This window comes from Spermophilus citellus, assembly GCF_964194105.1.
Source record: "Spermophilus citellus genome assembly, chromosome: 7".
NCBI classification, from domain to species: Eukaryota; Metazoa; Chordata; class Mammalia; order Rodentia; family Sciuridae; genus Spermophilus; species Spermophilus citellus.
Genome location: NC_138188.1, coordinates 56,231,861 through 56,250,229, shown reverse-complemented (window position 1 = coordinate 56,250,229; position 18,369 = coordinate 56,231,861). Strand labels below are relative to the sequence as shown.

At 37.0% G+C, this 18,369-nt stretch overlaps 1 protein-coding gene across 2 annotated transcripts in view; it reads right to left on the bottom strand.

The window, feature by feature from the left end:
- The window catches only part of LOC308653796 (uncharacterized protein), a gene marked incomplete at its 5' end in the record, with an annotated part of 129,382 nt that overhangs the window by 96,306 nt on the left and 14,707 nt on the right, over nucleotides 1-18,369 (bottom strand). Inside the window, one exon of one of the 2 annotated variants that reach the window (XM_081302471.1) lies at nucleotides 8,500-8,739. The exons of the other annotated variant lie outside the window; for it this stretch is intronic. Coding sequence (XP_081158597.1) covers nucleotides 8,536-8,739 — 204 coding nt within the window. The 3' untranslated portion in view covers nucleotides 8,500-8,535. Of the gene's footprint in view, nucleotides 1-8,499; nucleotides 8,740-18,369 lie in introns of those variants that run through there. 2 annotated transcript variants of the gene reach the window in all.

Sequence of the window (18,369 nt, the reverse complement as noted above, 5' to 3'; positions counted from 1 at the left end):
TTACTCCTCACATTTCAGATAGAGCCATAATATCCAGAGTATACAAAGAACTCAAAAAATTAGACAATAAGATAACAAATAATCCAATCAACAAATGGGCCAAGGACCTGAACAGACACTTCTCACAGGAGGATATACAATCAATCAACAAGTACATGAAAAAATGCTCACCATCTCTAGCAGTCAGAGAAATGCAAATCAAAACCACCCTAAGATACCATCTCACTCCAGTAAGATTGGCAGCCACTATGAAGTCAAACAACAACAAGTGCTGGCGAGGATGTGGAGAAAAGGGTACACTTGTGCATTGCTGGTGGTACTGCAAATTGGTGTGGCCAATTTGGAAAGCAGTATGGAGATTCCTGGGAAAGCTGGGAATGGAACCACCATTTGACCCTGCTATTGCCCTTCTCAGACTATTCCCTGAAGACCTTAAAAGAGCGTACTACAGGGATACTGCCACATCGATGTTCATAGCAGCACAATTCACAATAGCTAGACTGTGGAACCAACCCAGATGCCCTTCATTAGATGAATGGATAAAAAAAATGTGGCATTTATACACAATGGAGTACTACACAGCACTAAAAATGACAAAATCATGGAATTTGCAGGGAAATGGATGGCACTAGAGCAGATTATGCTTAGTGAAGCTAGCCAATCCCTAAAAAACAAATACCAAATGTCTTCTTTGATATAATGAGAGCAACTATGAACAGAGCAGGGAGGAAGAGCAGGAAGAAAAGATTAACATTAAACAGAGACATGAGATGGGAGGGAAAGGGAGAGAAAAGAAAAATTGCATGGAAATGAAGGGAGACCCTCATTGCTATACAAAATTATATATAAGAGGTTGTGAGGGGAATGGGAAAATAAACAAGGAGAGAAATGAATTACAGTAGATGGGATAGAGAGAGAAGATGGGAGGGAAGGGGAGGGGGGATAGTAGGGGATAGGAAAGGTAGCAGAATACAACAGTTACTAATAGGGCATTATGTAAAATTGTGGATGTGTAACAGACATGATTCTGCAATCTGCATTTGGGGTAAAAATTGGGAGTTCATAACACACTTCAATCTAATGTATGAAATATGATATGTCAAGAGCTTTGTAATGTTGTGAACAACCAATAAAAAAAGAAAAAAAAGAAAAAAGAAAAAAAAAGAATATTATTTCAGAAGCTAAAATGGAAAGACTTGAAGACTGATTGGTTAAGCAGATTAGAGAGGCAAATGACAAGTGGTATGTTTTTTTTTGTTTGTTTGTTTGTTTTTTTGTGTGGTGCTGGGGATCAAATCCCCATGCAATGCAAGCACTCTACCAACTGAGCTACATCCCCAGCCCAACAAGTGGTATCTTTATTGGCTGGAGCAACACTTGTGAATTGTGGCGCCATTCACTGTGATAGGGAATACAATGAAGGAATATTTTGCCAATTTTAGGGGTTTTGAGGAGGTGAGAGGAGGAAGCTACAGAGTTTTGATTCATCCATCCTGTGCTTAAACTGACTGAGACACTGAGGTAGAAATACTCAGACTTTAGTTGATGCTTAGGAGAGGTAACTGTCCTAAAAAAATTAATGGGGGAGTCAGAAGTGTAGGAATTAATTAAAACTGTGAAAGTAGAGAAAATCTAAAATCACCCCTGAATCAAAAAAGTGAGAAACAGATTCAGTATAGAACAGTGATGAATACTCATTTTAGGATTAGCAGCAGAGAAAGAGGGTCCCTTGGAGAATACTGAGGAGGAACACAGAGAGAAGCTAAAAAAGGGGAGATCTCTCAGTTAAGTGCTGAGTCTCCCAAAGGACCTTCTACTTCTAAGCTTACTATGTATCCCTTATCTACTTCTGGATGATGGGATACATAGTAAGACCAGTGAATCTCAATGATATTAGTTTAGCTTGGCATGTTGCTACATGCTTATAATCCCCATGGCTCACGAGGCTGATGCAGGAGGATTGCAAGTTCAAAGCCAGCCTCAGCAACTTAGTGAGGCTCTAAAAGCAAGGCTCTAAGCAACTTATTGAGACCTTGTCTCAAAATAAAAAATAAAAAGGACTGGAGATGTGGCTCAGTGGTTAAGCACCACTGGATTCAATCCCTAGTGCCAAAAAAAATTATCAGTTTAATACTTTACTTCATTTATCAATAAACAAATTCTCAGGTCAGAAGCATGTTTAAGGACATACCAAGAACACAAGAACACAGGTATTTAGTAGGCTATAGATAACCATGCAGATAACAATTTGGCATGCAAGAAAAATAAATCTGCATCTATAATAGATATATATTATAATGAGGAAAAAATGCTGCCCACTTTCTGATGGAAACAGGCTTATATAATTAACATGCCACTTGACAGCTAGTTAATATTCAAGGGCTGGGAGCTGGATCAGGGCTCAAGTATGGGTCACTGTTTAAGTGTGGGAGACACAGAAGATGAAGTAACTGTCAGCCCCAGTGTAGAAAGTCAATTTTGAACATACGTGTAATCTATTTCCTTACTTTAGGAGTGTTGTAGGAAGTCAGATCCTAGGCTGACATGGTGAAAATTTGGGCCTTCTGTTTCTTCTATTAGGTGCAGGATCTCTGTTCTAATGTTTAAGTCTTTGATGCACTTTGAGTTATGCAAACAGTTCTAAGAGGAAAATTTATATCAATGAATGCCCACATTAAAAAATAGAGTTTCCAAATAAACAGGCTTATGCTTTATCTCAAGGCCTTAGGGGAAAAAAAGAACAAACTAATTTCAAAATTAGTAGAAGACAGGAAATAATTAAAATCAGAGTCAAAATCAATGCAACAAAGAGTTGGTTCTTTGAAAACATAAACAAGATTGACAAACCCTTAGCCAAAGTAACCAAAAGAAAGAGTGAGAAGACCCAAATCAACACAATCAGAGATGAAAAAAGAGATATCACCACAGACCCTTCTGAAATCCAGAGGATTATCAGAATCTATTTGAAAATTTATACTTCAATAAACTGGAAAATATTGATGAATTTCCAGACACATATGACCTGCCCAAATTGAATCAGGAAGATATAGAAAATCTAAACAGACCAATATCAAGTAATGAAATTGAAATATCAATAAAAGCCTTCCAAAAAAGAAAAGCCCATGGGGCTAGGGTTATGGCTCAGTGGTAGAGCACATGTCTGGCATGTGTGAGGCCCTGGGTTCAAATCTCAGCACCACATATAAATAAATAAAATAAAGGTCCATCAACAACTAAAAATACAAAAAAAAAAAAAAAAAGAAAGAAAGAAAAGAAAAGCCCAGAACTGAACGGATTCTTTGCTGTGTTCTATCAGACTTTTATGGAAGAACTAACACCAGTCTTTCTCAAATTATTCCATAAAATTGAAAGGAGAGAACACTCCCAAATACAGTCTATGAAGCCAATATAAACCTGATACGAAAACCAGATAAAGAATCATCAAGGAATAAAACCTACAGACCCATGTCCTTGATGAACATAGATGCAAAAATCCCTAATATTAGCAAATCACATTAAAAAAAATGTCAAAAAGATAATACACGATGATCAGGTGGGTTTCATTCCAGGTATGCTAGGTTGGTTCAAAATGCACAAATCAGTAAACATAACTCACTACTTATTAGGGTTTGGCTGTGATTTGTTCCCCAAAAGCTCATGTGGGAGATAATACAAGAAGGCTTAGAAGACAAATGATTGGGTTATGAAAGCCTTAACCCAATCAATAAATTAATTCCCTGATGGGATTAATTGAGTTGTGATTGAAGGTGGGTAAGGTGTGGCTGGAGGAAGTGGTCACTGGGGCCATGCCTTTGGGTATATATGTTGTATCTGGTAAGAGAAGTCTCCCTCTCTGCTTCCTCATCATCATATGGGCTGCTTCCCTCTGCCACTCTTCTACCCTGATGTTCTGCCTCACCTCAAGCCCTGAAGAATGGAGATGGCTGTCTCTGGACTGAGACCTCTGAAATCCTGAGCCCCCAAATAAACTTTCCTCCTCTAAAATTGTTTGTGTCTGGTCTTTTAGTCACAGTAGTGAAAAGTTGACTAAAACACCACTTAAACAGAATTATGGACAAGCATCACATGATCATCTCAATAGAGACAGAAAAGGCCTTTGATGAAATCCAACAGCCACTCATGTTAAAAATGCTACAGAAGGTAGGGAACTACTCAAACATCACAGGAATTTGCCTAAACATCATAAAGACAATTTATGATAAACCCAAAGCCAACATCATATTGATGGAGAAAAACTAAAAGCATCTCCTCAAAAATCAGAAATAAGACAAGGATGTCCCTTTTACCATTCCTATCGAATATAATCCTTGAAACATTAGCCAAAGTGATCAGGCAAGGAAAGGAAATCAAAGGGATACAAAGGGAAAAGAAGTCAAACTTTCTCTGTTTGCTGATGAAAGGACACTATATCTAGAAGATCCCAAAAAACTCCACCAGAAGACTTTTAAATGAGTGCAGCAAAGCAGCAGGATATAAGATCAACACCCATAAATCAATAGTTTTCCTATACTCCAATAGTGATTCAGCTGAGAAAGAATTCAGGAAAACTTCCCATTCTTAATAACATAAAAAAATGGGAATTAATCTAGCCGGAAGTAAAAGAGCTCTACCATGAAAATTATAGACATTAAACAAAGAAATTGAAGAAGCCCAGAGAATATGGAAAGACATCTCATGTTCTTGGGTAAGCTAATTTAATATTGTCAAAAATGGCCATACTACCAAAATCTATGTACAGATTCAATGCAATCTCCATAAAAATATCAATGACTTTCTTCAAAGAATTTAAAAATAAATAAAAATTCATTTGGAAGAATAAGAAACCAGAATAAGGACAGAGGGAAAAACATTTTTCCTAAGCAAGAAAAACCAAAGCAGAAGGCATCACAATACCTGATCTGAAATTATACAGAGCAGTTAACAAAAACACCATGGTGTAATCAAAATAAAAGACCAACAGAACAGAACAGAAAACACAGAGAGAAATCCACATATCTACAGCAATCTGATACTTGTTAAAGGTGCCAAAAATATATTTTGGAAAAAAGATACCCTTTTTAACAAATTATGCTTGGAAAACTGGATAGCTACATGTAGAAAAATGAAACTAGACCCCTGTCTCTCACCCTGCACAGAACTCAAATCAAAATGAATCAAAGACTTAGGAATTAGACCAGAAATCTTCCAACTGTTAGAAAATATAGTGCTCTATCATATAAGTGCTGGTACCAACTTTCTTAACAAGATCCCTAAAGTGCAAGAAATAAAACCAAGAATCAATAAGCGGATGCCATCCAATTAAAAAGCTACTGCACAGCAAAGGGCTCAGGAGGCTGAGGCAGGAAGATCGCGAGTTCAAAGCCAGCCTCAGCAATGGCGAGGCGCTAAGCAACTCAGTGAGACCCTGTTTCTAAATAAAATGCAAAATAGGGTTGTGTTGAGTGCTCTTGAGTTTAATCCCTAATAGAAAAAAAAAGAAAGAAAAAAAAAGAAAAAGAAAAAAAGAAAAAAAGAAACAAACACAAATAACTAACAAATATATGAAAAACAGTTCAGCATCTCTAGCAATCAGAGAAATGCAAATCAAAACTAAGATTTTTATCTTACTCCAATCAGAATGGCAATGATTAAGAATACAAACAATGATAAATTCTGGCAAGGCTACGGGGAAAGAGGTACATTTATACATCATTATACTGCAGATTTGTTTGACCACTAAGGAAAGCTGTGTGGAGATTCCTCAAAAAACTAGGATGGAACCACCATATGACCTAAGTATCCTACTCCCTGATATTTCCCCAAAAGATCTAAAGTCAGCATACTATAGCAATACAAACACCTCAATGTTTTTTGCAGCACAATTCACAATAGGGGAGTTATGGAATCAACCCAGGTGCCTGTCAATAGATGGATTAAGAAATTGTGATATATAAACACAAGGAAGTTCTACTCAGTCATTAAGAAGAATGAAATTCTGGTATTTGCCAGTAAATAGGTGGAAATGGAGAATATCATGCTAAGTGAAATTAGCCAAACTCAGAAAATGAAAGGCTTAATGTTTTCTCTTAGGCAGAAGCTAAAGTAAAATAAAGAAAAGGGGGAAGAAAGGATAGGATATCATAAAGATCAGTAACATAGAAGACAACTGAGAGCCAGAGTGGAGGGATAGGAAAGGGGAGGCAATACATAATGAAATACTCAAAAATCATGTTATGTGCATATATAAATATACTACTGAGAATTTTACCTTTATGTATAAGTAAAAAGAACCAATCAAATATAAATAGACCAGTGAAAGTAAGTTTAGAAGAGTAGAAGAAGGAGAATGAGGAAGGGGAGGGAGGATTGGAGGAAACAGGGTGGGGATCTGAAATCGAATGAACTAAAAACAAATTCCATGCAAGTATGAGTTTTGTCAGAATGAACCCAACCACTATATGTAATTATAAATCTCTAATTAAAAAAGTACACATGCATCTGCTTGGAATGAGCATGTTATTATGAGAAAATATTATTGCCTTTTTTGGGGGGGGGGGTTACTGAAGACACTTAAACACCAAGTCACATTCCCAGCCCTATTTATTTATTTACTTATTTGAGACACAGTCTTTCTAAGTTGCTTAGGGCCTCGCTAAGTTGTTGAGACTGGTCTTGAACTTTCGGTCCTCCTGTATCAGCCTCCTAAATTGCTGGGATTATAGGTATGCAACACTACATCTGGAGAGAAAATCTTGATTATAATTATTTTCCCCAATAAAGAGGAGGCAAGGTCATCAGCTAAAAGTAAGGAAGGGTCAAAGATGTGAAGAATTAGGGTTTGAATTAGCTACTCATAAGAGATACATGATTTGTAAAACAAAGATAGAATTTGGGTCAGTTTGCAGATGCCAAATTATATGATTGTTCCCCCACACCCAACCAGAAGCCTACTATAACCCACTGAAGACACCAAAAACACCACAATGGACAAATATTTCTTAAGACTATAATTTGTGTTAAAAATAATCACTAGTTCAAAAGTGAATTTATTGGTAATTCAAGCTAAATCAATATTATTCTTTAGATATTAGATTGGTTGGCTGACTGATTAATTGTAGTGGGAATTGAACCCAGGGGCATCTCCAATCCTTTTTAATTTTTTTTTTTTTTTGAGGCTGGTCTTAAACTTGTGATCCTCCTGCCTCAGTCTCCTGATTCACAGGTGATGAGGGAGCCCTGAGAAAGCAGGAGGGCTGGGTGCAGTGTCAGCCTCTCTGGGGAGAGCTGCTCACAAGTGGGTCAAAGGAGGTCACTCTTTGTTGTCACTCACCCCAGGAAGACAGAATGCCCTGGGTGACTCTTGAGCTTCCCTGACCTTGGAGTATTGCTTCAGGCCTGGGTTAAGCCCTGGCTTAGCTGTGTCCAGAGGGAGGAGGGGACTGAGTGGGATTCAATGGAGGTCCTGCAGTCAGCAAGATACTACCTAGCACATCATCCCACAGACCTCCCTGGGCCCAACTTTTTTACAATGTATTTTTTTCTTATTATTCATATTGTTTTATTTAAACAATACATTATAAGCACCAATATATACTTATAATTTCTATGCTTAATTTTAATTAAGGCATTCCATGAAATTGGTAGTTCAGTAAACAATTCTAATTAATATTAAGTAGAAATTTTATTTTATAAAGAAAATAAATGTGATGATGCTTACATTTGCTTAAAAATTTCTTTCTTTTTATTAGTTGTTCAAAACGTTACAATGATCTTGACATATCATATATCATACATTTGATTCAAATGGGGTATGAATTCCTATTTTTCCCACGTGTACAGATTGCAGGATTACATTGGTTATACAGCCACGATTATACATACTGCCATACTAGTGTCGTATTCTGCTGCCCTTCCTATACTCCCCTCCCTTCCCCTCCCCTCCCATCACCTCTCTCTACCCCATCTACTGTAGCACATTTCTCTTTTTTTTTCCTTCCCTCTCAGGTATTAGATTTTTCATAGCAACTTTTGTCTAAGACTTAAGAATAATATAAAAAATATTTGGAATAATTATTGTCTCAATCCATTTGTGTTACTTTATCAAAATGCTTGAGTTTGGATAAGAGCAACTATTAATTTTTCAGTTCTAGAGGCTGAGAGGTCTAAGATCAAAGCACTGTAGGGCTGGTGTCTCTTGAAAGTTTGTTTTTATAGAGGACACCTTCAGGTATCCTCATCTGCTCAGTGAAAAAGCAGAAGAAAACAAACCTTTCTCTCTTTGAAGATTGCATTTCTGAATATTATCATATTTTGAAAGTTTCAAGAGTCAATTTGAATGTCAACGTGATCGGATTAAGAGGTGCTGACAATTAAGAGTCTTATGGGTGTGTTGGTGAGGGTGTGTCTAGGAATGATTACATGTAGGATAGTCAATTGAAATGGAGACCCTCCCTAAGCATGGGCAGCACTGTCCAATAATGATGGCTTGGATGGAATAAAAGTTGGAAGAACAAGGAAGCAGCAGCAGATGCAAGCTCAATGCTTCTTGAACAGGTTCTTGATTGCTGCTGCTATTGTCTGAGGATATTGGACTCTTGCTGCTTCACTCTTCCAAAGAGATTCTGCCACTGATTCTCCAGTAGCCTTCGATCTCAGACTAGGGTAGCACTGTTGATCCCTCTTGTTCTGGGGCTTCAGCCTCTTGGATTGCACAGCTACTGGTTCTTCCAGTGCTTCAGCCTGCAGACAGTCATTGTGGATTATCCAGCTTCTGGTTACATAAGCCAACAAAATAAATCCCCCTTTTATAATTATACTTCCTGTTGATTCTGTTCCTCTAATACAAACCTAGAATTCTAGGAGACACATTCAGGCCATAACAATCAGCTCATAAAATTGGTAAAATATATCAGTAACAATGATTGCCTCTAGTGAGGAGAACTGGGTTACCCTTTTGTAACTTTTGAATTTTATGCATATACATAAAAAATATCTATATAAACATTTATCCACAAGTACACTCCTTTGCAAGGTGGTAAGAAGACAGGGATCTGGCAAATGTGGGCCTTCTGTGGTCCACCCTATACCAAATGATACCTACTACTGGTGATTTTTCAAGCCATATGCTCAAGATCAGTTAATCAGAAAGATATTTCCCAAAATCTCTGTAGTAAGATTATGAATTATTTTTCACCAGTATTTTTCAAATTTTCTATTGTCATGTATTCATTCATTCATATATTCTTACATGGTAGAAGAGGTTCGCTAGTTCTCTGGCATCTCTTTACCAAGATCACTAATTTCAATGATGAGGGCTTTGCCCTTGTGACCTAATCACCTTCCAAAGGCCCAATCTCCTGATACTATCACCTAAAGGGTTAGGATGTCAACATATGAATTTTGAGGAGACATAACATTCAGCCTATTGAAGCAAGTCTAGAGATAAGAATATAATCTAGTTAGTGCTAGGAACGTAGCTTAGCAGTGGACTGATTGCCCAGCATGAGTGAAGCCCTTAGTTCTATCTCAGCAGCACACACATAGGTACACACACACATAAACACCGTCCAGCGAAATAAGAATAAAATGTGCAAGGAAATACTTAGTGGGAGAAAATGCCAGAAAGGAATGCATGAGTCACACTGCCTTGAAGAGTACCCTGAGACATGCACTGGGGAGCCACTGAAATTTGTGAAAAGGAAGTAACAATTTCTATTCACATGTTAGGAACATAATATGTTTTAGGCTCTCTGATGACATATAGAACACGGACTCTGAAGTTAAGCAGACCTTCATTTGGATCTTCTCTTGTATTCACAGTGTCCTTTGGGGCAAATTACTTAACTTCCCTGCTTCTCAATGTCATCAAGTCAAAGTAGATTTGACAAATGGAAGTACTCAACACACCTGCATCGTACATAGTAAATGCTAATAAATTATAAGCATTATTCTTATGGTAACCTGGAGAATATATTAACAAGGAAAAAGATTGGATAGCCTAGTTCAAAGACTAATATGGAGTCAAGTGAGAGGTGATGAGGGTCCAAAATATTAACTAATGACTATTGGAATAGGAATGAATGAACAAACATAAGATCATGGCATCTGGTAGACAAGAGGCCAGGGATCCTAAAAACAAAGAGTTATCTGTGCCAATAGGTCAGTAGTTCTCTTTCCATTGATAAAGGGAATTATTAGTGAAAAGAGATCAGAAAACAAAACTAATTTTAAAAATTATAAAATATTTTAAATGTACTTAAAACATAGTAAAACAGACATCTACATATTTACCATAACACAAAAATCACAACCTCTTCCAAAGGAAGGAAAAAGAAGTGGAGCTATTAGTCTGCATAATTCTTGAGAAACATTCTAGCCCTCTATAGCTGAGAACCAGTTGTATTTAAAGAAAAGTAGCCAAATATCTTCAGGTTAAGAAAGGTCTTTCTCTTTCACAGAATTAAAAAAAAAATTCTGAAAGGAATAGTTTATTAAATTAAGGGTAAGAAATTTCTATTTGTTTCATTAAACAACGATATTAATGAATCATTAAGATAGCATAATATCTCAAAAAGAAAGAAAAATTATAGGATGCTATGATAAAAACTCAATAAGTGGGTCATAAAACATCATGGGAACTCTAGTCTTTGCTTAAATGGGATCAGATGGGAAAATCTAGTCTAACCTTACAAGCCCTAGTACCTCCATCAAAATCTGACATTGGTTAAGGATTCAGTTTCAGTATGGGCATGACTTTCAGACTGTATATTCTACTAAGCATGTGCTATCTTCCATAAAATGACACAAATATAAATGGAAATACTTAAAGTGATTCATTCAGGCTTTTTTTTAAAGAGAGAGTGAGAGAGGAGAGAGAGTGAGAGAGAGAGAATTTTTAATATTTATTTTTTAGTTCTCGGCGGACACAACATCTTTGTTGGTATGTGGTGCTGAGGATCGAACCCTGGCCGCACGCATGCCAGGCGAGCGCGCTACCGCTTGAGCCACATCCCCAGCCCTCATTCAGGCTTTTAGTGAACATTATCACTATGAGTTAAGTAAAGAAATGCAGACAAATGGAGGTCACACACACCCATCAACAAGGGGCTGCTCCTTTAGTCAAGCCACTTCAAATTCACACCATGGCATATTTAAAAGATATATACTTCAAGATCATTTAGAATCACTGTTGGCCAAGTAGTAGTACAAATGTAAAACTGGCTTTTGCTAAGGATCCATTATATATATATATATATATATATATATATATATATATATATATATATATATATATATATAATCATAGTACCTACCTACAATGGCTCCTGTGACAGTTAATTTATCAACATGACTATGCTAAGAGATGTCCAGAGAGCTGGTGAGAAATTACTTCTGGTGTGTCTGTGAAGGTCCTTATGGAAGAGATTAGCTTTTAAATTAGTAGGCTGAGTAAAGATTCACCTTCGGGCTGAGGATGTGGCTCAAGCGGTAGCCCGCTCACCTGGCATGCGCGGCGTGCTGGGTTCGATCCTCAACACCACATAAAATAAAGATATTGTGTCCATCTAAAAAACTAAAAAATAAATATTAAAAAAAATGATTCACCCTCATTAATGTTGGTAGACATCACCTAATCCATTAAGGGTCCGAAAAGAGCACAAAGGCAGAGATAGAACAAATTTGCTTTTTCTTCCTTTCTTTTTTATTTTGTTTTGGTGTGTGTATTTGTGTGTGGGGGGGGTGGGTGGTGCTGGTGGTTAAACACAGGCCTCACACATGTTAGGCAAGTGCTCTACTACTGAGCTATATTCCCAGGCCTCCCTTTATTAAAAAAATGTTATGTCGAGATAGGGTCTCACTAAGTTGACCAGGCTGGTTTTGAACCTGCAGTCCTCTTGCCTCAACCTCCCTGAGTAGCTGGGATTAAGGTGTGCACCATCATACCCAGCTTCACTGTCTCTTCTTAAGCTAAGAATTCGTTTTTTCCTGCTCCTGGGACATCAGAGTTCCTGGGTCATAACCTGTGCACTTGGACTTACACCACACCTGGTAGCTTCTATAAAATTTAAAATTAAATATGTAACTTGTATTATATTTCTACTGGGAAGTAGTAACCTAAAGCTTAACCTACATATCCAGCCACTTTGGGGATCAGGTACACTCTAATTCATACTTATTGCTATGATATACATAGTAGAAATGAACACTCAAGACATTTTTTAAGAAAAATATATTTAGAATATATATTTTTTAAATGACATTGTAGCTGAGCATGGTGGCACACATCTGTACTTCCAGGAACTAAGGAGCCTGAGGCAGGAGGATTGCAAGTTTGAGGACAGCCTCAGTAATTTAGCAAGGCCCTAAGCAATTTAGTAAGACCTTGTCTCAAAATAAAAAGTAAAAAAAAGGGCTGGGGATGTGACCCAGTGGTTAAGCAACTCAGGGTTCAATCCCCAGTATCAAAATCAATCAAATAAAATGACATTGCATTTGATTACACTATGGTTCTGTGAAGGACAGAGCAGTCTCGACCCTATTTCCTTAGATAAGAATCAGTGAAATTAATTGTAAGAGGCATTACTTCTGGATATGTATGTTATGGTTTGGATGTGAGGTGTCCCCAGAAGCTCATGTGTGAGACAACACAAGAAGGTTCAGAGGAGAAATGACTGGGTTGTGAGTCTTAACACAATCAGTGAATTAATCCCCTGAGAGGGACTAACAGTGGTAACTGGAGAGGTAGGGAGTGGCTAGAGGAGATGGGAGTTGGGGCATGGCTGTGGGGTCTATCTTTGTAAGTCGAGTCTCTCTCTGCTTCTGGATCATCATGTGAGCCATTTCCCTCTGCCACACTCTCACCTTGAGCCCTGAGGAATGGAGCAGGCCTTCTATGGATTAAGACCTCTGAATCCCTGAGTCCTCAAATAAACTTTTCCTCCTCCACAATTGTTCTGGTATGGTCTTTTCATCACAGCAGTAAAAAAGCTGACTAAAGCAATGTACATATAAATAATCCCTGGGGCCAGAAGGAATAATCGTAAATATTTTAAGGCAAAAGTCATACTTAATTAGATGATTTTTGTAGGTAAATAATTACAAATGAGGAAGGAAGATGTATATTTATTTTCTCAAAAAAGATTTGACCAAGTTCCACGTTGAAAGTTTTCCCATCCATAAATTATATTACTGTAAACTTAATGGCTTCAACTCATTTTTGTGAGTTAAATGTTCAGGTACTGCTGAGCTGGGTCCTCTGTAAGACTGAAATAGTGGTGTTAGCCAGGACTGAGTTCAACTGGAAAGGATCTACTTTTATAATCATGTGCAGCATTCAGCTTCAGTATGACAGACTGTGATCCTATTTCTTATTTACCTGTTGTTTAGAGGCTTCCCTCAGATCCTTACCACACAGTCCTCTCCACAGGGAAGCTGACAACACAGTAGTTTACTTCTTCAAAACCAGCAAGGAAAAAAGACAGATGTTACAATTAGTTAACATAATCAAATAAATGTAACCACTTATATCCTGTCATCTTTGTTATATTATCAGTATAACACAAAGTTAGAAGCAAATTGCATGGCCCACACACTCTTGAGGGAAAGGAATTACCCAAGGGTGTGAAAGGGGTTAAGTCCTACATAACAGAAAACTGGCTTAGGGCTAAAACTTAGGGAAAGATGTCACAGTGATGCCCAAACTATCTTTGAGAAGACCATTTGTTTTTTTTTTTTAGAGAGAGAGAGAGAGAGAAAGAAATTTTTAATATTTATTTTTTAGTTCTCGGCGGACACAACATCTTTGTTGGTATGTGGTGCTGAGGGTCGAACCCGGGCCGCACGCATGCCAGGCGAGCGCGCTACCGCTTGAGCCACATCCCCAGCCCCAGAGAAGACCATTTTAATTAATGCTTTTAAATGACCTGGAAGAGAGGGAAAATAACAAAATCTCCCAGTTTTCTAAAAGAAATACTTTTCTAAATAGTGAAATATCATGGCAATAAGACTGGTCAATGCAAATAATAAGCAGCAACAGTAGCAATGTCACTGGCAAGAATATCTGAGAACTAAGATACAGAAGCAAAAATTGGAACTACATAAAAGTCCTGGTGAAATCAATGGGAAGATAAGGTGATTGACTTTCTTCAGGAATTTCAGAAACTGGGGATGTTCAGGTAGTGCTAGCCAGAGGATTTAACAATAGCAGAGGAAAATTTGCTCACTGCCCCACAGGGAAAAAAAAATGAGTACATGGTGAAGTTTCTCTTTTAACAGATATTTACAATAGCCTCAAAATAAATAAATAGATAAATAAATAAATAAAATACTTAGGAATCAACTTAATGAAAGAGGTAAAAGACCTCTATAATGAAAATTACAGAACACTAAAGAAAGAAATTAAACAAGACTTTAGAAGATGGAAAGATGTCCCTTGTTCTTGGAAAGGCAGAATTAATATTGTCAAAATGACCATACTTCCAAAAGCACTATAGCATGTGGTGCTGAGGATGGAACCCAGGGCCTCATGCGTGCTAGGCAAGTGCCCTACCACTGAGCTGCAATCCCAGCCCCTCATTTGCTTTTGATAAATATTTTTTAGCAGTTATTGTTTTAGGGAATGCACTAGGTGCTTGGAATAGAGTATGAGCAAAAAACAGGTGAGGTTTCAACTCTCAAAGAGCTTGTAAGTAGTAGGGAAAGTGCGGGAATAAATAATTATGCAAATAACCATGTAATTATTAATGGTGAGTGCTAGAAAAGACAAGGATAGAGGGTTTTGAAAAAAATATAATAGAAGAATTCAATTGAGCCTGTAGGATCAGGATTGCAGAGGTAGTGAAGGTAGGGGTTCTACCAAAAGTTAGAGAAAGTACTTGCCAGCAGAGGAAATAACACATAAAGTCCTAAGGGGAAAAGGAATTTAAGTTGGACTGCAGTAGCTGGGAGGCTAACATGGCTCCAGCATGGTGGCAGCTTAAAATTACAGAAGCAATCATGTAGGTCATGGTAAGCCAAGTCAAAGATTTTTAATTTTATTTTAAGAAAAATGCAAAGCCACTAGAAGATTTTAAGCAGAGAAATGACATAATATCATGTCCCTTATAAGTTGACACTCTCATAACTATTGGAAATTTGATTGAAGGGGCAAGTTTAGACATAGAACAGCCAGTGAGGTTTTCACAGTTATCAGAGATATCAACCCCTAGTAGAGATATGGAATTTTCAAGGATGACAACCAGATTTCTGGCAGAGTCATTTGGGAGGACAAAGTTACTATTTACTATTAAAAGGAAAAACTAAGTGCAATTAGTTCAAGAGGGGGGTTCAAGAGGCTTTAGTTAGGAGATGAGAGATGCTCCCTTCTCTTGTCTATGATAAAACAATGATAATAAAATAATGTAGAATTAGGTAATGATTGAACCATACAACTTTTGCTTTTTAGTACATTAATGCACTGTGCTTTAGGAAATAAATATATCTGCTAGAGAAGCAACCAAGATGCTACAGAGCAATCTTTTTGGACTTTTCCTATAATTTACTTCTCAGTGAAGCAACCTTATTTTGGCAAAGTTCCCCCATAATCAACTCTAGCAAGTCAGTACTAAGCAAACCAAGCTTGATCAATCTTACCTCCATCAATGTAGTAACTATCAAAAAGTAAAATCTTTTTGCCAGGACCAAACTAAACAAAATTAAAGTCATGAATGACCCAATATTTCTTTTAGGGATTAAGAGAATTTCTAAATTCTTGTTCTATTACCTGAGGACAGCAGACAATTGTTTTTCTAAGCAAGAATAAAGCTTATTTTTTTTTTAAAAATGTATTTTTGTAGTTGTAGATGGACACAATACCTTTGTTTTATTTGTTTAATGTATGTGGTACCAGGGATCAAACTCGGTGCCTCACGCATGCTAGGCAAGTGAGCCACAGCCCCAGCCCCAAGAATAAAGCTTTATCTACCAACATTATTACAGCACTATTTCACCATCATGGAAGTGTTCAGATTATGAATTTATCTTCTGTATTCAGATTATATAAAATTGATTTGTCCAAGTGTTTTGCTTTTCCATGCTGATTGGACTGTCAGGACAAACACTGTGAGGCTGCTAGAAATAGCACTATGTCTTAAACACCTTTCACCTGTAATGTATATTCAATGAGTATTTGATGTATAAAGAAATGACTATTTTGTGGATTATAGTTCTAAGAAAAAGATGCAGAAATATGATAGTGACTTCAATGTAGGTAAATATCCAGATAAATAAATTGGAAGATAATTCAGACCATACTAATGAATTACTTCTGAATTATCACAGTGTAACAAAATAACTTGTTTATAGAAAATAACTACTTTGTGTTCCAAGATAGTAGCTTAATTCAATGAACAATAAAGGGAGACTATATTTACCATGATTTTAGAAATGTAGTAAATAGAGTTTAAATACAAGCTGTTGTTGACTACAACAACACAAGTAATTTATTTTTTTCTTTAAAGGAGTTCACAAATCACTATTTGTTGCCATGCAAAAAGAACTCCTTAGGTTTACAGTACTTAAAAAGGGCCAAGGGTAGGGCTGGGCATGGTGGTGCAGGCCTGTAATCCTAGCAGTTCTGAAGGCTGAGGCAGAAGGATTGTGAGTTCAAAGCTAGCCTCAGTGACCTCAAGTACTAAGCAACTCAATGAGACCCTGTCTCTAAATAAAACACAAAATGTGGCTGGGGGTGTGGCTCATTGGTCGAGTACCCCTAAGTTCAATCCCAGGTACCCCTGCAACCGCAAAAAAGGGGGCCAAGGGTGAATAATATGAACAAAGGTCACAGAGGATATACTCAATAGACAGGGACACTGAAAACATAGTTGAGTGAGTTCCAAAATTGTTGAAGTTCAATTGCTCAACTAAGATGGAACCCAGTCTCTGAAAAGTAATGTCTAATTAAAGTTTGAGGTGTGCATTTATACAAGTGGTTCTCAGGAGAAACTGGCTTGACCACCACATCAGAGGTCCACCTGATGCAAGAGGGCAGATTGGGTGTTGATGGGGAAGCTCCAAAGCTCCAATGCCTGCCAAAGATAAGAGTGCAGCCCTGATAGGGGCTAAGATCTCAAAGTGTCTATCAAACTGTTGAGTTTTGAAGTCCAGTGGTTAAAATCAGTAACTAATATGGGGGATCTGATAAGGTATGAGGAGCCATTCCCTGAGAGGAGAGTTTGCTCCAAGTTCCCACATATGTACACAAGTAATTTCTTATGCTACAAACAAACAGAGAGCAGTAAATATAAACATTCACAATTAGGTTTATTAAAATACAAAATGGATTTTTCTGGCAATGCGTATAGCTTTTTGAAAAATCTATTCAGTTAAAGACAATAATTAAACAGTTATTTAAATTCTATGCCATTAAGAGAAAGGAAATATTCCATAAATTATACAATTGTTTAAAATCTCTCAGCATGTTTGACTTATTATCATTTGTTTCTATAATTTTTTAAAAGCATGGTTAAACTATAACCTCAGTGGTGCCTATTGAATGATCCACAACAGGGCATTCTAATTTTTATTATGCAATCATTTATAAATTTTGGATCATTTACATTTTATGTGTAAGCAACACCAATGATGACTCAGGAAACCAATGCTGTATGGGCCTTTCCAACAGTGCCAAGGTACATAGCCTAACATGTTTTTTTAAGACTTTAAAGACTGCACTGCAAGAAGGGTTGCTCATTTACCTCAGTGACAGAAATTGGTAGTCTCTTCAGAGGGAAACTGGCAGACTTAGGAGCAGGTTAACTGGCTAACCTCCTAATGTTTTATTTTCTTAATATATATACTCTTTCCACATGCATGTATAGCCCTATAATAATCACAAATCACAATTTAAAAACAATTACAAAGTTAGTCACATGATGAAACAAAACCATATAATTAGTTTTCTGCATCTATCTTGGAGATGGTGCTTTTCCCAAAGTTCCATAGAACTTAATGATAGTCATACTATTAAATTCTCTATTATATAATAAACAAAGCAGAAACTCTGTATATGCAAGAGGAACAAGTTAATTCTCTACATTCCCAGGGTTATGATACCAAAAATAAACTGAACTCTTTAAAATGAAGATATTTTTTATTCAAAAGTTTGATTCTACCCCATGACTTTTTGTTAAAGCTAATAAAGAATACAATAGGCTAAATTGAATTAAATTCTCTATTTTTTCATAAGTTTTGAGCTCCAATGAATGCATCATGAGTAGTAAAAATGCATTAAAATCAATCAGAGAGGGCTGGGGATGTGGCTCAAGCGGTAGCGCGCTTGCCTGGCATGCATGCGGCCCGGGTTCGATCCTCAGCACCACATACAAACAAAGA